Source organism: Gymnoscopelus braueri, assembly GCF_963280865.1.
Source record: "Gymnoscopelus braueri genome assembly, chromosome: 19".
NCBI lineage: Eukaryota > Metazoa > Chordata > Actinopteri > Myctophiformes > Myctophidae > Gymnoscopelus > Gymnoscopelus braueri.
This window is the reverse complement of record NC_137621.1, coordinates 6158420-6179564: the sequence shown is the minus strand read 5'-3', so window position 1 is coordinate 6179564 and position 21145 is coordinate 6158420. Positions and strand designations below refer to the sequence as shown.

Sequence of the window (21145 nt, the reverse complement as noted above, 5' to 3'; positions counted from 1 at the left end):
CTGACCTACTTGTTGTTAACTAGTTGTACGAACGCTTGTTTTCTATTGCTGTATTGTTTATTGGATCTTGTTTAGTCGATACACTTATTTGTTTTAGCTCATGCTCATTTGATTTAGCTATTTTGTCTCATCTGTTTAAGGAAATAGGTAGCTGATATATTGCACTTTTACCTTAGCGCTAGGTATACTCTTGGTTGCTTGTTTTTGCAGAAAATGCACTAAAGACTTCTGGTGATTAGTAGTTTTCGTTCCCTACCTATGTTGAATACACTTATTGTAAGTCGCTTTGGATAAAAGCGTCTGCTAAATGACTGTAATGTAATGTAATGTAATGTCATGCCGGTATTTAGCCTTATATGGAGTTTACCACCAGCTTTGGGCTGCATTTGCAAACAACCCGACTCCGAGGAGACGTTGCCCCGGGGCGACGGGGGCCGCTACCGGCCTCACACCGTCCACGGGCTGAGCCTCTATCAGAAGGACTCAGGCCCCCGATCGACACCCGGGCGACAGCCGTCTCCTGTACGCCACATTTCCCGCGCCCACCGCGGGCGGGGATTCGGCGCTGGGCTCTTCCCTCTTCGCTCGCCGCTACTGGGGGAATCCTTGTTAGTTTCTTTTCCTCCGCTTAGTAATATGCTTAAATTCAGCGGGTCGTCTCATCTGATCTGAGGTCGTAAAGCAACGGGTTGCTGGTGGCGGCTCCCCCCGTGAGGGAGGAGGCTCGCCGAAACGCGGTGAGAAGACCGCCAGCCTCCCCAGGAACCGCGCGCTACGCGGTGGGTCGGCCGGAGTGCGCCGGGCGCCAGCAGGCTGCTAGAGACACAAGGTCCACAGGCAGCCGCACGGCACGCACGGCGCAGAGCCGGGTCCAACCTCCGCGGGCCCCGGGCTAGGGTGCGACCTCCGCGGGCCCCGGGCTAGGGTGGCCGACCGGGGCCCACCCCGCGAACGGGGGGGACTGACCGGCCGGCTCCCCGCCCGGGGGCGAAGCGACGGCAGGGGTGACGGCGTCCCAGGCTCCGAGCCCCCCGAAGGAGGCCGGACCGGGCATCTCGTCTGCACTTGAGAGGACGAAGGCCCCGGGGGGCCTGCGACGCTCCAGCCGCAGACGGGGCCCCCGCCTCCGAGGAGACGGGGGGCGTCCGATTGATTGTGTGGCGACCCTCAGACAGGCGTAGCCCCGGGATGGACCCGAGGCCGTAAGGTGCGTTCGAAGTGTCGATGATCAATGTGTCCTGCAATTCACATTACTTCTCGCAGCTAGCTGCGTTCTTCATCGACGCATGAGCCGAGTGATCCACCGCTAAGAGTTGTACTCTTTGGTTTTGTTTGGCGACGGCCGCAGGTTCACGAAAACAGAGTAAGTAAGACCTCGGCGACAGACCCCCGGGCGCCGCAGGTCACCGCCCCCGCCGAGGCGGGCCGGGCTGCGGACATTGAACCCCCCGACGACCCTCCGGAGGAGAGAGGCGAGTTGGGTACCCGTGAGGCAGGCCCGTCCGTCCGTTCGGGCGGGCCTTGAGTTTATAGGTTCTGACCAGAGACGCCGCGCCCCGGGGCCAGAGCCCGAGGGGGGAGAGACCAGAGACGATGAACGCCGTACGCCGGCCGGGCCCAGGATAACACGTAAAGCCAACACAAGGCCCACAGGCCCGCCGCCCCCCACAGAGAGAGAGCGACGGGGCATGACCTGAGGTGACGATTGCGGGATTTTGCGATGGCCGCGAACGGCCACCACAACCATGCCTGGGCTTCGGCTAGGCGCACAGACGCCCGTGCGAGTTTGACAAGGCCTTTGGGCCCGAAGCCGGAGGGGAAGGCGGCTCACGACACGGGCGATACCTAGCCCCTCGCGAGGAGGAGCCAGGCGCACCGCGCCACCGCCGACACCCGCCCGCGGCGAGGGTTTTCGTGCCTCCAGACCCCCGCGCGAGGGTGCCAGACAGAACGGTAATGATCCTTCCGCAGGTTCACCTACGGAAACCTTGTTACGACTTTTACTTCCTCTAGATAGTCAAGTTCGGGCGTCTTCCGAGCGCTCCGCCGGGGCCGTGACCGACTCCGGCGGGGCCCATCCGAGGACCTCACTAAGCCATCCGATCGGTAGTAGCGACGGGCGGTGTGTACAAAGGGCAGGGACTTAATCAACGCGAGCTGGTGACTCACGCTTACTGGGAATTCCTCGTTCATGGGGAATAATTTCAATCCCCAATCCCCATCACGAGCGGCCACGATTATTAGCACAGGTGCAATCAATTTCAGTGCAGAACAAGGAGAGAAGAGGAGACAGCTAGAGGCCAGAAACAGCTTAAAATGTGTATTGCCTTTAGTTTTTTTTAAACTAAAGTTATCAAAATATTTGCTGATATATATTTGAAAAGAATAAGTCATTGACTGATGTCATGACCCATGGCAAACGTTTCTTTTGTGGGGGTACAGGTGTTTTCAAGAAGAATAAAAGGTTCTGGGAATTTTGAGCATAAGGGTAATAAAGTCACCACAGTTCCTTTAATTTAGGGTTGATTTTAATACATTTTTGTGTGGAATGACTATAAAGATTGATGAAAAGAATGAGACATTGGCTGATGTCATAACCCATGGCAAAGTTGATTACTATTGAAGTAAAGATGAAAGTATTGGGGAAAATGCAAAAAACGGGTGCATTTTTGGTACCAAAAATGTCTATAAATCATTTGGAAAGGCTTTGTGAGTGTATTTTTGGACTTGGTGTTGTTCACATATGTGTTCTGTGTATCTGGAAATCATTTATTGACAGCCTACACAACCTACTGAGCACTTTAAGAAAATAAACCTAGTTTTTTACAATAGGCGAAAATGGGCAAAAAAATAAAGGCTTCATTATACAAAAATGGCCATAACTTTTTTTCGCGATGTTTCCGGCAGAGCAGGCCTCTCATTCTGTGGACCGTAATGACCAAATTAATATAAAAAACACAAAAAAAAAGTATAGCATGACATCACAGGTTCAACCCATTTTCAAGAGCTTTTGGGCCTGTGGATCCCCGACTACTATACAAACATAGACGTTAGCTTTTTGGAGTGATATGTTTGTTTTTTTTGGATAAGAAATAGGTCCCAGCCCGCCCACAAATTTATGAATCCACTTGCAGTCAAACAGTATGGAGTATCAGAACCCTGAATGATTTAGTTACAAACAAGTTACAAACAATTATACTGTGTCATTTACACATTCTATTGTAAATGTAAGGTTTAATCCTGTCAGTCAGCGTGACTGACAGGAGAGATGATCAGAGGAGCAGAGTTTGTACCATTAAGGTGTAAACCTGGACAGAAGTATGGACAGAGTCTCTCAGTGAAGGTGCAGCCAGTGAAAGTGTAGAGATGATCTCTAGTCTCCACATCGTAAAAGGAGACCAGACCCTCCTCATAATCCACAAACACTCCCACTTTCTGGACCTCCTCTCTTACAGGGAGGAGAACACCATGGCCAGCAGCAGCCTTGTACTTATTTCCATTCCTCAAGACTATAGCCCAGTAACCATTGACGGGACACAGATAGTCTTGTACCTTCCTGTCGATGGACTCTCTGGCCACTCCTAAACTCCACTCAGTCTTCCCTCCAACCTGAACCTCATAGTAAAACTTTCCTGAGGAGAAGCTTTGTTTTCCTAAGACATCACCACAGAGAGAGAATGTTGTCCATGTTGTCTGGAGATTCTGCCACATGTTTCCAGCACTCACTTGTTTTCCATCCTCAGACAGGATGACTCCACGGTGTGCTGTGTCAGGGTCCAGAGTCACATCCACCTCATATTGCTGGATCCTCCTCATCTCAGCATCACACAGCTTGCTCTCCATCTCTTGACTGAGTGTCTTCTCCAGCTGTCTAGAACTGTCCCAGTGATGTCCAAGAACCCAAAAAGTGAAGTCTCAAGTTACGATCCAGGAATGGTCAGTTCTGACTTGCACTCGGTGCTCTTGGTTTCAATAGGAGGACGTAAAGGCTGCTTCTCTTTCACTAATGTCCTCACACCGTGTGAAATCAGCCTTTAAATACACCTCCTCAAATCTCAACTCATCAAATGTGACGTCATTTTACCCAAAAATTGAGTTCCCTGTGACTCCAGACAGGCCTCAACGCACTGTGATTGGACACATCAGGTAACCATGGCAACATGAGGCTGATTGTTAGAGAGCCCGCCTAGGATGGCAAAGGTTCCCAGGTTCGATTCCAGGCCTCAGCAATGTCTCAAACTGAGTAGCCTCGATCTCCAGACTTTTATTGTTTAGTTTTGCTAAAAAATAAAAGCCTGGAGGAACGCGTCGGTGTACGAAGTGTTTCATTTCCCCAACCAACCAGAGTGCAGTGGGCGTCGCTCGTAATGTTGTGTTAACGGGGCGGGGGTTGACGGACAGATCAGTGAACCAATGGGATCAGGCGCAGTCTCTCTGCGCCTCTATACACCCGCCCCCCTATACACGAAATCAGGAGCGTTGGTGCAGCCTACAAACTGAGCAACTGCTCCCCGAGCTCTACACAAAGCAAAGCGACGCGTTGTGAGCTTGTAGATCGGCTATTTTCAAATAGCCAAAGTATATAGGTCTGAAGTGGTTAATGTATGTTTTTTTAATAATCTTCGAAATCTACAAAGTAACTAGTAACTAAGGTTTTCAGATAATTGTAGTGGAGTAAAAGTACAATATTTGCCTCTGAGATGTAGTGGAGTAGAAGTAAAAGTATTGAAAATGGGAAATACTCCAGTAAAGTAAAAATGCCTCAAAATTGTACTTGAGTACCTACATGTACTTAGTTACTTTCCACCACTGGTATTACATAACCGAGGGTCATGCGTACCTAACGGGCATCTTTCCCAACAAGCATCGGCATAATTCATAATAATAATAATAATAATAATAATAATAGAGACTTCACAACTGAGGGAATACAGTAAAATATTTTTTATTTATTTAGAAAACGACTATTCATCTTGAAAATAAGTTTAAGGAATCCAGTGATATAGGTACATAATCAACAAAATCAGGTTAAAGTGCAAAAATACAATTAAGACATAAATCTGTACAAAAATACCATTGGAATGTGATAGTTCATAGAGGAGGATAGAGGGCTATAATTATGAAATATGGCTTCCATGATCTTTTCAGTTGTTTAAAAAAAAGAAAAAAAAGAAAAGAAGGTAAATTGCATAAGACAGCGATTCCCCCAACCTGTGGTCCGGGGACCACTAAACGGGCCATGAGGTTATTGCAAGTGGGTCCCCAAATAATTGGCAAAACATTTGATAATATAACATTAATATTTTAAAAAATATACTATGTATAAAAACCTTGAAAAAAAAAGACTTTTCATTGAGTGGAACTTTAAAGTATACTATGCTAGTTCCACTTGATCCAAGCCTGGAAAACACAATCGATTGATTGATCGATCATTAACCCCTTCCATCCAGGAAAGCATACAGTGTCATTTTAGATATTTTTTTTATAGCTATAACCATTATTTTATACTTTGGGGCTATTCGAAAATAGCAGATCTACACACTCGTAGCGTGGCACCGAGTGCTGCGCTACGAGCCTGTAGATCTGCTATTTATGTATTTTTAATTGTGAAAATGTATCGTCAAAATATGTTTTTTTAAAGACATCTTTACTAAAATATTTGCTTCTGGGGGATTCTACAAATGTCGTCTTTTTTGTTTTTTTTACTTATGTTGCTATAATATCAGTGGTCCTCAAATTTTTCATGTCAAGGACCCCCAAAATGATATTTGGCCGCGGACCCCCATCTCAAAATATTTAGTTTTGAGAAAAAGCTAAGATTTGAGAAACAAATATATATATATTCAAAGATTTGCACAAATTTTCACGATCTTTCAAAAAAATTGCAGATCTACAAGCTCATAGCACGGTGCCGCGCTATGAGCTTGTATATCTGCTATGTTTGAATAGCCAAGGAAATCTAAAAATGACACCGATGCGTTCCCGGTCTTCATGGGTTTTAAGTGGTCAGATGTTCGTGCATTTCTTGAGATTTTTTTTTTCAAGTGGGTCCTGATCCTGATGAGGTTTTGGGAACCTCCGACATAAAGGTTTTGGTGTAAATCCCTTTGGTACTAAATGTCTTTGGATTAAATGCTTTGGTCTGTCAAAAGTATTTGGAACGAGCAGCTGTCTGTCTCTGAGAGGTCTGTTTCACAATCCATCCATCCGTTCTGTTCATGCTCGTTCAAATAAAAAAAGCATCAACTTCTCCATCAACCCATCTTCTTTCACATGTGTTTCCATTTTGCTATGCAATAATTGGCAAGGAGATACGCTTTTCCTGCAGTTGAGATGAAAAAAATAAAATAACGAAAACAAAACAAATTTTTCTTTTGAGCTATTCAAAAATAGCAGATCTACAAGCTGGTGCCTTGCGCTACGAGCTTGTAGATCTGCTATTTATGTATTTTTTAATCGTGAAAATTAATCGTCAAAATATGTTTTTTATAAGAGAACATTTTAACTCAAATCTTTGCTTCTGGAGAATGTCTTCTAAAAACATTGTTTTTAAACTTATCACACTTTTTTTTTCCAAACTGATCTTGCTGTAATATCAGTGGTTCTCATACTTTTTCATCTCAAGGACAGCTAAAATTATATGTATTTGGCCGCGGACCCCCCATATCAAAATATTTAGTTCCAGGGACCCCCAGAAGCAAAGATATTCGAGAAAAAATTCTAATCTATATATTCAAAGATTTGCACCAAACAAAAAAAAAAGGTTATAAATCCAGGATTGAAGAACAAGGTGTGTGGGGCGCGCTGACGCAACAGATCTTCTGTCACATGTGTTTCCATTTTGCTATGCAATAATTGGCAAGGAGATACGCTTTTCCTGCAGTTGAGATGAAAAAAAAAAAAAAACATAACCAAAACAAATCAAGAGAGAGAGAGAGAGAGAGAGAGAGAGAGAGAGAGAGAGAGAGAGAGAGAGAGAGAGAAATGTGTCTTTTTGTTTCATTGTTTTGCTTTGGGGACAGTGGGGACTCCAGTGTCCCCTGTCTGTCCCCCTTCCATTGTCATAAAAGGAATCACTTGATCTTGGGCGGCTTTATTTCCTTGACTTGCATGTGCAACGTTTTGTGGACGGCCAGAGTCCTTGACTGACAGAAGCCCTTCCCGCACTCCTGGCATTTAAAGGGTTTCTCTTTGGAGTGGATGTACCTGACAGACACAAAGAGAGACACAAACACAGACAGTCAGCCTTTTAACAATAACACGTCTAACAATAGCAACACGTCACGTTGGAACCTCTTTAACACATTTAGACCGGGGACGCATATCTGTGTCACTTTTAGATTTCTTTGGCTGCTAAAAAATAGCAGATATACAAGCTCATAGCGCGGCACCGAGTGCAGCGCTATGAGCTTGTAGATCTGCTATTTATTTTTGCAAATCTTTCAATATATATATTTTAAACATTTTTAAACATTTATAACAGTTTTTTTAAAAACACTTATGTTGCTATAATATCAGTGGTTCTCAAACTTTTCTCATGTCAAAGGACCCCCATCTCAAAATATATGGAAGCAAAGATTTGAGTTAAAATGTTCGCTTTATAAAGTATAATCAAATATTTGCACAAATGTTTAAGATTTTTCAAAAATAGCAGATCTACAAGCTTGTACGAGCTTGTATATCTGCTATTTTTGAATAGCCCACAGAAATGTTAAAATGACACACACAGATGCGTTCCCGGTCTTAATGGGTTAAAGCCTATACTTAGCAGACAGGAGGAGTCCCCCAGGGCTGTGTACTTGGCGCCCTCCTGTTTCCGCCTTTACACTGAATATCTACGCCGAAAATAGCCCGATCAACAAGATCAGAAGCTTGTAGACTGGGCTATTTTAGTCTAACGTTCTGCCCCCAGAGTAATGTATTGTCTGAATGGACACTGAAATAGATTAAAGGTAGCTCTCCACCAAACAGAGACTATTACTGCAGATTACTACAGACTGGCAGTCGAATGACGTCGGGAGATATCAGACAAAAAAGAAAAAAAGTAGGTGAATGCACCTGACAGCCGACACCGACAGACGGCTACTATGGTGCAAAAAATAATTGCCTATGGCTTTGATATCTTTTTCAACAACAAGACCGCTGCTATCCGACGGTTGAAAAGCTCGCTTTCGACGCTTCCCAACACGTCAGTGCGGGGGACATCTACCTTAAAAGCGATAGTTCACCCAAAAAATGACTTATTTTCTATCAATTATTATACACACCATGAACCCTTGAATTCATGGAGATGTTTTTGTATTTGTCTCATTCCTGAGCCAATGATTTGATGACCGGCAGAGTTTCAGGTAGGAGACTCAATGGAGACTCTTTGAGTCTCCTACCGGAACCTCTGCCTACCGGAGACACATTATTGGCTTAGGAATGCGACAAAAAAATTACAAATATCCATGAATTCAAGTCTCCATGGGGTGACTAATCGATAGAAAATAAAAAAAAATTTGGGTGAACTATCCCTTTAAGGCGGTATGTCGGGGTCCTCCCCAAACCGATTATTTTACTAATTAAAATCAATTGATTATGTTTCATAATCGATTATGCACCGTCGTGCAGCAGTGTCCTGCGGCGCTAAATAGCCGATATACAAGCTGACAACTATGTGTCAGCAGCCAGAAGAAAACCGCATTGTCATTGTGTCTTATGAAACATTGTTCACACGTGTGCTGAGTCACCAAACTATGCTATTACAACATAATACAACATCAAAGAAAAAAAAGAAAGAAACAAAAAACTAATACGATTCAGCTGCAATAAAATAATTTTCCTTTTTAACAAGATATGGTCTCACTTAATAGGCATGTTTTCATTGTTATATTATAGTGAGTTCCCTCTTTGGAGCATATAATGTTCTCTGTTGGGTAGAAACCTTGTATCTCCATGTTTTCTTTCTTTCATAACTTAAAGGGATACTTCACTTTCACATAAAATAAACATTAAAAATAAATATAAAATTAAAATGAAAGAAGTTATGGCAAAATAAAGGCCCCCTCACACATTAGTAGGACACTCTAATGCGTGAGGGGGCCGTGATTTTTCCATTACTTTTTTCATTTATTTTTAATATATTTTTTAAATGTTTATTTTATGTGAAAGTGAAGTATCCCTTTAATGCCCTACTTCATCATACAACAGTATACAACCCTGTTTAAACTTCAGCTATTTGAAAATGGCCGATTTATGAGCTGGTCACCGTGTGACAGGTTGAGAGTTTGTAGATCTGCTTTTCTCTCTAAATTCTGAAAAACTCCCGAATACTGTTCAAAATTTGAAACTAGACATGTTGAAAGCAGCATCAGTATTGAGCAGTGTTGATTTTGACAGCAAATTTAGATTTTGTTTTAGTCATAGTCTTTTGAATAAAATTTTATTTAGTTTTTAGTCATCTGAAATGTTTTAGTTTTTGTCTAGTTTTAGTCGACTAAATATCATAACATTTTAGTCGACTAAATGTACAGTTGATTTAGTCGACTAAATGTATCTTGGCGGTGCCTTGATGGCGTGGTAATGGCTGATTTTAAAGTTGGTTGCATGCTGAAAATAGCCGATCTACAAGCTCACAACGCGACGCGTTGTGTGCTTGTAGATCTGCTATTTTCAGAGCGCAACACCCGAGCGCAACCAAACATAAAATGATCTCTTCTCCACTAGTCAGTTTAGTCTAGTTTTTATTTGTTGACGAAATTGTCAATGTATGTAGTCTTAGTTTTAGTCATCGTAGCTTAGTCTTATTTCGTTTTTATTTCGTTTTTATTTTGTTTTTGTCAGTGAGGTAGTCGTCGTCGAACATTTTTCGTCATAGTTTTAGTCGACAAAATCAACACTGGCATTGAGCCAGCGGCAGAGCGTAAAAGTGACGTCATAAGACCGACCGCCAAATCTGATATTGCAACACTTCCGCATTTTGCGCGTGCATCTGCCGTTTGTGCACCTGCACACGACCCATGGAACCAATGGAATGGACTCATGGAACCAATATGGAACCAATATTTCTTACTTCCGGTTGCTTCAAAATGCCACCGAGCAATTTCATTGAAATTAACCCTTTAAGACCTGGAACTGTGTCATTTTTAGATTTGAGCTAAAAAGCATAATTGTACACTTTGGCTATTCAAAAATAGCAGATATACAAGCTCATAGCGCGGCACCGAGTGCCGCGCTATGAACTTGTAGATCTGCTATTTTTGAAAAATCGTGAAAATGTGTGAAAATATTTGAATATAAATATTTTTAAAGCGAACATTTTTAACTCTATTCTTTGCTTCTAGGGGTCCCTGGAACAAAATATTTTGATGGGGGTCCGCGGCCAAATACATATCATTTTGGGGGTCCTTGACATGAAAAAGATTGAGCACCACTGACATAGAAACATAGGTTTTTCAGAAAACTGTTGAGATTTAGGAGACATGTAGAATCGGCTTCAGGTCTTAATGGGTTAATAGCTGGGGGGGGCAGGGCAATCCGCCCTCTAGATATATCATAACTCTATGCTCCTCACCTGTGGTCTCTCAGGTGGTCTTGCCGTCTGAAGGCCTTGTGGCAGATGTCGCAGGTGTACGGCCGCTCGTCCGTGTGCGTGCGCTCGTGGATCAGCAGGTTGTAGGACTTGGTGAAGTGGCGGCCGCAGAACTTGCACACAAACTCCTTCTTGGTCTTGGAGGGCAGCCGGCCGCGGCTGGGCTTGATGCGCTCCGGCGACGACGACGAGGAGACCCCCAGCTTATTGCCTCCTCCTCCGGCCGCCGCGTCCAGGAGGAGGCAACCCAGACCTCCGGCGGGGGTCTGGCGCAGCAGGGACTGATGATGATGCTGTGCCGCCGCGGCCGCCGCCCCGGCGCCCGTCGACATGCTGAGGTCCTCGGCCTTCAGCGGGTCCTCCTGCGTGGCCGCGGCCGCTAGGTTAGCGAAGTCGAAGCGCGGCTTGTTCTTGGAGCCGCCGCCGCCGCCGTGGCGCTGCTGGTGGTGGTGCTGGAGCATGGCCATGGCGGCCGCGGCGGCCGCGTCGTGGTGCTTGCTGGGCTGCAGCAGGTGGTGGGGGAAGAAGCCGAAGCCGGCGGGCAGCTTGGTGGAGATGGCGCAGCGGGGATGCAGCGCCGCGGCGGCTACCGCTAACGGAGGGTAGCCGCCCAGAGTCCACTGGTGCAGGTGGATGGCGTGCAGCGCGCTGAAGCCGTAGAGCCCCGGGAAGTGCGTCGTGGCGTCGAGCGCGGCGGGGAGCTGCAGCCCCCCCGTGGTGGAGCTCTGCAGCAGGGAGGAGGAGGAGGAGGAGGAGGAGGAGGAGGAGTAGTGGGCCAGCTGCAGGGAGGGATGGACGGGGACCGGGGCTGGGAGGGTCTTACTGCCCATGGCTGCTGCTGCCACGGTCCTCCTGGAAGAGAAAAGATATATAGAGTTCAGTCACAGAGTTTCATCTGATGCTTTGTTACTCATGTTATGTATTCTTCACCACAATGTTAAGAATGTCATTTAGAAAGCATTTTATTTTAATGTTTTAATGAATACATGTATTGCTGTCTTAACCCATTAAGACCTGAGGTGATTCTTAAAAATGTTTTCTAAATCCTAACAGTTTTTTGAAAAAAATTTAAAAAAAAATGTTTTCAAGATTTTTCAAAAATAGCAGATCTACAAGCTCATAGCGCGGCACTCGGTGCCGCGCTATGAGCTTGTATATCTGCTATTTTTGAATAGCCAAAGAAATCTAAAGTGACACAGATGCGTTCCAGGTATTAATGGGTTAAAGGTTTAAATAATGCTTTTTTGTTATTGGCAGGAAATACATGGAATAAATGAACCGTGAATAAACAACTTTATGCATGTCTGCAACACTCAAGGTTTGTTTTTATAACAACCCCCCCACACACACACACTAGAATAACACACACACACACACACACACACACACACACACACACACACACACACACACACACACACACACACACACACACACACACACACACACACACACACACACACACACACACACACACACACACACACACACACACACACACACCTCTATCTGCAGCCAATACACACCCAGACCAACCTGATGGGTTGTTTTTGGAAGCACCCCCCCCCCCATTAACACTGCACATCAATGCCCCCCAACACCCCCCCCCCCCCCCCCACACACACACAAAATTGAATTGAATTCTGGCAGTAGTAAAATAGAAGAAGAAAAGATTAACAATGAGGATTCTGGGTACAAGCTGCACTTGAAAAGAGGAGACCACATGCCAATTATGTGTGTGTGTGTGTGTGTGTGTGTGTGTGTGTGTGTGTGTGTGTGTGTGTGTGTGTGTGTGTGTGTGTGTGTGTGTGTGTGTGTGTGTGGGTGTGTGTGTGTGTGTGTGTGTGTGTGTGTGTGTGTGTGTGCACGTGTGTGCATGTGTGAGTATGCAAATGCCTGGAATACGAACACAAAACAATTGGCAGCCGTAGCGCACGCTCAAGCATGCACACACAGGTACACGCACGTGCGTGTGCGCATGCACACACACACCATGCAAACACACACACACACACACACCATGCAAGCACATACATACGCAGCACTCACGCATTCAAGACGTGGTGTGTCTGTGTGAGTGCGTGCATGCATGCGTCTGTGTGTCTGCGCTGTGTGTGTCTGCGCGCGTGTGTGTTTCCTTTCAGTCACCTGCCCGGGGCAGAGTAGCTGTGGCAGGCAGCAGGTAAATACAGTGACAGCGGTGGGTTAACTCACCTCTCACACTCACACACACACACACACACACACACACACACACACACACACACACACACACACACACACACACACACACACACACACACACACACACACACACACACACACACACACACACACACAGAGCCAGCTCTGTTCAATCAGGTTTTGATAAGAGCAGACATACTGTAACAATAGACAATAAAGTATCTTTGTGTGGAGCTGTAACACGCTGATGGACGGCTCTCTGCTCTCAGACACACACACTGTGGTTTGTTTTTATTATCATGCTCTTGTTTTTTCATCATCTCTGTGCTCTGTGTCCCAGTCTAAACCCTTCTGTCTGCCATGATACTGCACATACCACACCTTACACTGCACACAACCTGTGGCCCCGGGACCCATGTTTGGGTCACGAGAAAATATCCCCTTTTTTTTTGTTTCATAATCCCCCGGGGGATGGATGAAGTACTCAGATATTTTACTTAAAGGTAAGGTGAGTGATATTTTTTGGGTTAAAATAAGTGTTAAATAGCTCTATATTCTGGTTGCTATAGAGCACTGGTTTCATGCCAAAGACCCCTAAATTGATATACATTTGGCCGCGGACCCCCATCTGAAAATGTGTTGTGCCAAGGACCCCCCAGAAGCAAAGATTTGAGTTAGAAATGTTCGCTTTGAAAGAATATACATAGTCAAAGATATGCACACATTTTTAATATTTTTCAAAAATAGCAGATCTACAAGCTCATAGCGCGGCACTCGGTGCCGCGCTATGAGCTTGTATATCTGCTATTTTTTTAATATCCAAAGCTACGTGGTTAAAATGATTGTGACGCTAACTAATTTGGCTGTGGACCCCCTGGTACCCCCCCCCCCCCCAAGGACCACTGGTGGTCCCCGGACCACTGGTTGAGAACCACTGCTATAGAGTGTTTGTTCTCCATGTCTCTCCAGCTCTTTATTAAACAGAAAATGCATTTTCAGTGCTCTCTCCTGATTGGCTCAAATGTTGTCACCTACCTGAAAATGTACTATATTCTGTTTACTAAAGAGCTGGAGAGACCCCTGTGACCCAACAAACGCTATATTGTACTTTAACCTTTTTAACAAAAAACGCAAAAATGACCAAAAAAAGATCACTTACCCTACCTTTAAGTTAAAGTAGATTTTCTTTTTTGGGGGGGGGGGGGGGGGTCCCCCGGTTTAAATGATTGATACAAAAGGAACATTCTAGTGTCTGTATAACTCTGAGAGTGTACAAATAGAACACACTCAAGAGTTAAATTGCCACCATAGATTATTAAGGTTCAGAGATGAAAATATAGCATCACTTATAGGGCGGATTAATGCTCCAAACTGTTACTTTTCACAGGATTCAAATTCAAAAGTAGCAGATCTACAAGCTCAAAACGTGTCGCTTCGCCTTCGCGGCCAACGCTTCGAGCTTGTAGATCTGCTACTTTTGATGCTTTTAGTGTGACGCTGTAGTACGATCAAGTAGGACGTTAATTTATGAAAAAGTTTAATTATGGAGATAAGAGGTTTCTGCCCGACAACAACGATATCAAAACAGAAAGGAGAAAAAAATAGAATTTCTGAATTAAACCAAATCAAGCAGTTAAGTGCGTAAGTAAACCACTTATTTACGTTTCCTTGGCCAATTCTCTCTTCACCTGTTGAGACAATTACTTCCCCATGTCTTTACTTGTTTCCCCCCCCCCCCCCCCATCATCTACCATGGTTTTACATAAGTTATATAAATAGCACCAGGTCTATTATAATAAGGACTCCAGCAGTAAAGTTGTTGTTGTTACACGAGAGGATCGATTCAGTGGATATTTTCCTTTCCAGAAATAGCTGCAATTAAAGTCTAAAAAAGCGGGAGGAGGCTCCACAGGGCGCCCCCCGTGGCTTGTTCTCTTTCTGATCACGGCGCAGAAGTAATTGACTTTTACTTAGAGGAAGGTCATTAACAGCGCTAAGCCTCTAACCCTTCGCTTTGATGTCATGCATACAAGCGAGAGCAGCCGCCCACTATAGTATGTATCACTGCTGGAAAATAAAAGTACTCACATTATTTACTTAAAGGCTTGCTATGTAACTTATTTGTCCTGTGTTTAAATAAGAGAACAATAAATAGAGTTTTCACAGATCATTTAAGATTTAATACAAATAGATCTGTTATACTGTTACTGATGCTAGGTTTAACTATGATCCTAGATTTGTGAGGCACTACGCTCTCTATGCATGTCATATATGTGTTTACCTGGTTTACTGTAAATCCCTCTGGATTAAGAATTAGTAGTGTGGTGGTGTTTACCTGCAGAAACACATTGTGCCCTCTCACTGTATTTTTGTGTTTTGATTTGGTGTTTGTTTAGGTAGACGGGGACTCTTTTGGGGCAACCAAAATCAAACAGTGAAAACACGTTGTAAGATATTTTGAAACATCTTTAAAAAAAATGTGTACGGGTACTTTTACTTGTGCTACTGTAATTAATGTGTTGATGCCAATACTTATGTACAGTAGCCTACTTAGATTTCGAGTTACAGGACTCTTGCTTGTAACAGGGTATGTATACATTGTGGTAGTGATACTTTTACTTAAGTAATACATCTGAGTTACTTCCTCTCACCACTGACTTTGATGTCTGCTATTCTACATAATATAGGCTAACACACCTGACTCAGGCCAACTCTGTTAATATCAGCACCTCAGACAGACAGACAGACAGACAGACAGACAGACAGACAGACAGACATCTCCTGTTTAACATGGAGCTTAAGCTATACGTGTTTTTTATAGGACAGGATCGAGCTCCATGCATGTTCCACACCGTCTGGTTCTGCCCAGAACCTAAAGCAGATTATGGTTTCTCTACAGATCAGATTATGGTTTCTCTACAGATCAGATTATGGTTTCTCTACAGATCAGATTAGGGTTTTTCTACAGATCAGATCGATTTCAGATGAAGCGAGAGATTATGTCCAAATCCCAGGCCTCCTCAGCCAACTTGAATACTATAAAGTGGAGCTGCATACTATAGTTTCCAAAAAACAAAAATAAAAAAAAGTGTACATGCACGCACACACACACACACACACACACACACACACACACACACACACACACACACACACACACACACACACACACACACACACACACACACACACACACACACAGATATAACTACACTTGTGAGGAACATCAACATTTTTGGACATAGCATTGAAAACAGTGACATCGCTGCACAACTAAGTATAAAATAGGGAAAACACCTAAATGACTATTCCTGACTCCAAACTGAATCTGTTCCTATTGGTAGAACTAACTGTAAATATATGTTTTTTTAAACCATCATAAAACAACCATTTCTCATCACAAGTATATAGTAATAACAAGTATGCACACACACACCCACCAGTGGTGGAAAAAGTACTCAAATGTTTTACTTAAGTAAAAGTATCAATACTGCAACGCAGAAATACTCTGTACTTAAAGTACCAAAAGCAAAAGTACTCAGTAAGCACACACACACACACACACACACACACACACACACACACACACACACACACACACACACACACACACACACACACACACACACACACACACACACACACACAGCTTGTGGTCAGAAGCGGTCAGGCTCAAGGCGGAATACATTGACCGTGAAGTGATGGCCACTGAGGTGATGAAAAAAGGTCAAAGAGGTCACGAGGGGCTTCCAGCTCCGTCATCTAAGTCTTATTATTGTCATTATCATCATCAGCCCTTTAATTCTCACAGCTTCACACTACAGCATATAGGCTACACATATATATATATATATATATATATATATATATATATATATATATATATATATATATATATATATATATATATATATATATATATATATATATATATATATATATATGCAGTGGTGGATCAGATATGTTACTTGAGTAAAAGTAGCAATACCACAGTGTAGAAATACTCTGTTGCAAGTAAAAGGCATGTGTTCAAAATGTTACTTGAGGAAAAGTACAAAGGTATTGGTATGAAAATGAACTTAAAGTGCCAAAAGTAAAAATACTAAAATGTTTTAAAACAAGCTTGTAGATCTGCTATTTTCAAATGGACTCCAGTAAAGTAAAAAATACCTCAAAAATGTACTTAAGTACAGTACTTGAGTAAATGTACTTAGTTACTTTACACCACTGTATATAGGCCTGAAGTGGTGTGGACAAAGTACATCGTTGCTCTCGGGCAGAAACCTTGCATCTCCATGTTTCAAACTGTTTTTTTTTGTAAATTAATTACCTACTTCATCATACAAGTGTGTCACACAAAAGTGGTGAAAATAGCAGATCTGCTGCTATTTTCACTATAATTTTTTAAAGGAACATACAACATACCTTGGACATGCGAGGTTTCCTTCTGACAGCAACAAACATACTCAAGATATTACTCAAGTATTCAAAATGCACTCTCAGAGTTACAGACCCGTAGGGGTCCATTTGGTTCTATATGAAGCCTATATTATCTTAGACACACACACACACTTTGGCAATTTGAAAATAGCAGATCTACAAGCTTACAACGCTGTGACGCGCTGTGAGCTTGTAGATCTGCTATTTTCAAAGGCTTTTTATACATTTGAAAACTTCTGCATAATGAGTAGGTAGGCTACGTTTACTTTTGGTACTTTAAGTACATTTTGATGCCAAATGAATACCTTTACACTTTTAGTCAAGTAAATGCCGAACTTGTACTTGTTGTAACAGACCATTTCCTGCAATAGGTTATTTATACTTTTACTTAAGTGAAACAAAATGCGAGTACTTCTTCTCCCATCACTGCCTGTAATTAAGGGTCCATTTGGACACCTCCGGTGTGATCTAAGCCTATCTATTCATGACCTCATTGACCCGTGTGGGTCTATAGATCAGATAGATGAGATGATGTGTGTTGGAGAGAATGTTGATTCGGATCGTTTGATGCCTAATCGTTCGACAACAATTAAGTCCGTTTGATCTTTGGTTCATGCTGGATGCATGGATCCAGGATCCCTTTGAAAGGAAATGTCCCACTTTAGAGCTGTAAGACTACACAAAGTGTGACCTTGACCATTAGTTAACAGAAGGTCAAAGTAACGGATTCAAGTCAGACAGATCCAATTACAAAAAATCACTATTTTTTCCGCTTTTTTTTTTCACTCTGTAGTCTATGTCTCAAGACAACACATACTTGTTGTATTTATAAGTGTTGTCACCCAACAATAAGTAGCCTGCTCAGTGGTTCTCTATCAGTGGTCCGGGAACCACCCGGGGGGGTCCTTGAAGTGGGTTCCAGGTGGTCCCCAGCTAAACGATGGAGAGTTGGTATAACCAAATGGACGCTTTTTAGATAGATTTTTTAACTCTTGAGAGCGTTAACATGAAACCAAATGGACCCCGTCCATTTTGCGATCTCAAGAGTTCAATTATTGTTAAATCTGCTTTACTTAATTAACAAGAAGTCTTACACAATTAGAGAATGTAGAAGAATTGTTATTTTGATCAACGTTTGCCTGTCATCTCTCCTATGGTACCACATCAATACAGCATGGATGGAATTGTGGACAAAATCTTGTCCAACGACAACAAAATATTCTAAGTTTTGGGTTTGAGAGTCTAAATCGCTGTGGTCCGTGGCTCAAACGGTGGTCCGTGGCTCAAACGGTGGTCCGTGGCTCAGAAATGCCGAATAAATAATGGACCTTGATATCAAAAAGAGTTAAAACCCACTGGCCTTCATGATCGAACAATTTGCTGAGTTTCAGACACAAACTGATTAATTGAATGACATTTAGAGTCTCTCCACATTAAGCATGTTTTACATTTTCTCCCGCAGTGAGTGTATTTGTATGAGTTTAAACAGTAACTGTAAATGATAACAGATATACAACTATTATGTAAGAGTTCATAAAAAAAATAAGCCTGTAGGCAACACGTTAAAATACACGTTAAATGTGCGACTTTAACGAATAATTCAATCAGGCCAATGATACATGTTTTTGACCTTCATATTAGCCTACATGTGACAGCAGCCTCAACAGGCCCGAGCTGGACGAGAAAATATAGGAAAATAATAGCTGTTCAATCTATAATTGGACATTGATTAATACTTACATTCAATGGGAAAATAAATTAATAAATAAATACATATAGCCTAAAGGAAGGACGTGTTTGTGGAGTCAATTCAATATTTTAAATATACAAAAAAAAATCCTATATAATGTGGATCACCCGTGACGGCAGACAGTCTTTCGTTTTGCAATCGCAATAAGTCATGTGTATTTACAACAATGTCTATTAAATTAATGCAACTTAAAAAAAAATATAGGCCTACAAAAATAGTATTTAGGCCTGTTATGAGTGTATAATCCACACACAGGGCCTGAAGGCCTGGCTGGGGGTTTAATGGCATTATTTCGTTGCTGTGTGTCGGGTGAAAACCTTGTATGTCCCTAATAAATCATTCCAACTTTTTACATTATTTATTAAAAAAAATACAATTAGTGAAAATAGCAGATCCACAAGCTCACAACGCGTCGCGGCGCGACGCGTTGTGAGCTTGTGGAGCTGCTATTTTCACAACTTTTTGTGTGACACTCTTTGCATGATGAAGCAGGGCATTCATTTGTGAAAAAAGAAAACACCAGGGCAAAAAAAAGAGTTGGAATGTGGAGATACGAGCTTTTTCTGCCTGACACTTCGTGTGTGCGTGTGTGCGTGTGTGCGTGCGTGTGTGTGTGTGTGTGTGTGTGTGTGTGTGTGTGTGTGTGTGTGTGTGTGTGTGTGTGTGTGTGTGTGTGTGTGTGTGTGTGTGTGTGTGTGTGTGTGTGTGTGTGTGTGTGTGTGTGTGTGTGCTCACTGTGCTGGAATGCGCTCCCATCTGAGACGATGTATCCCACCTGCTGCACTAGACTCTCTCTCTCTGAGTTTTACATTGACATTTCAACTGTAAACTAACGCTTCATAGTGAAGTTATGAAGCCTGTATCGCCACGCATAACAATTCATGTTCATTCTCACTCAGGTGTAGTGTTAGTGTAGTAGATACACTTTCGTATCTATAATAGATATGATAGTATATGCAAATGTCAAAATGGATAAAAAAAAAGAACACATATATGATGATAGTCTTGATCCAAGTCTAGAAGAACCATCGGACACACATTGGCTACTATCATTATTCCCTCGTAAGGGTCGCATCGCATTAGAACCATATAAATGAGAGCTGAGAGCTGAGGTTAAATCACTTCACCAACAATAGTTATCAGATTTATCACAGAAAAGAGCGTTACTTTAGTAAAAAAAAAGTCCTCAATTGATTTGATCCTGTTAAAATCCTAGAGCGTTACAAATGTAACCAATGCTTCCTTCTCTCAGAGTAACAACCAGGAGAAAGTCCGTTTATGATTATTATACAGCCTATATAGTTATTATCATACGTTCATTATTGAATGAAAACATATATGTACCTGTACAAGTGTTGTAGTTGTAGGGCTGCCTCCAGGTTCAAGGTGGTGTTTCTCCTCCTTTAGGAAACTTTTAGAGAAAACCTCTGGAACGGCTTTAAAATGATGCAGGAAAAAGTTTGTAGAAACTTTCACTGAGGAGCGTTTCTTCTTGTTTCAGTCAGAGAGAGAGTGAATGAACATGATCCAGTCCTCTGTCTGTCTGTCTGTCTGTGCGCTGCTTCCACGCAGAGAGACGTGCGGTAAGGAGAAGTTACGTGCGCGCATGTATTGGTGTGTGTGTGTGAAGTGGTGTGAGTGTGTGTGTGGGACGCCCCCCAAAAAACTGATGTACTGCGGTCACACTAACAGGACAGCCTCTTTTATTCTCACCCCAAAGTCATGCTCCCTCCCACTGCATACAGGCCAGCCCACATATTAATACATACACCAGCCCACATGTTAATACATATACAGACCAGCCCACATATTAATACATACAGACCAGCCCACATGTTAATACATATACAGACCAGCCCACATGTTAATACATACAGACCAGCCCACATATTAATACATACAGACCAGCCCACATGTTAATACATATACAGACCAGCCCACATATTAATACATACAGACCAGCCCACATATTAATACATACAGCCAGCCCACATGTTAATACAGCCAGCCCACATATTAATAAATACAGGCCAGCCCACATGTTAATAGGCTACATATACAGCCAGCCCACATATTAATACATACAGGCCAGCCCACATGTTAATACATACAGGCCAGCCCACATGTTAATAAATACAGGCCCGCTCACATGTTAATACATACAAGCCAGCTCACATGTTAATACATACAGGCCAGCT

At 42.9% G+C, this 21145-nt stretch overlaps 1 protein-coding gene across 1 annotated transcript; it reads right to left on the bottom strand.

Moving 5' to 3' along the window:
• Positions 1 to 6974: 6974 nt before the first annotated feature.
• LOC308074957 (protein odd-skipped-related 1-like) lies at positions 6975 to 20584 on the bottom strand. The gene is made up of 3 exons (XM_080414524.1): positions 20292 to 20584; positions 10556 to 11425; positions 6975 to 7206 (listed from the first exon to the last, which is right to left on the bottom strand). The coding sequence occupies exons 2-3, from the start codon at positions 11401 to 11403 to the stop codon at positions 7074 to 7076; spliced, it is 981 nt and encodes a 326-aa protein (XP_080270650.1). The 5' UTR covers positions 11404 to 11425; positions 20292 to 20584; the 3' UTR covers positions 6975 to 7073.
• Between the last annotated feature and the right edge of the window lie 561 nt (positions 20585 to 21145).

Bases quoted from the DNA above. Each gene is read 5' to 3' on its own strand.
- LOC308074957 (XM_080414524.1), bottom strand. From the start codon at position 11,403: ATGGGCAGTAAGACCCTCCCAGCCCCGGTCCCCGTCCATCCCTCCCTG. The intron at 7,207-10,555 runs GTGAGGAGCATA...TGTGTCTGTCAG, and splicing joins GACCACCTGAGAGACCACAG to GTACATCCACTCCAAAGAGA.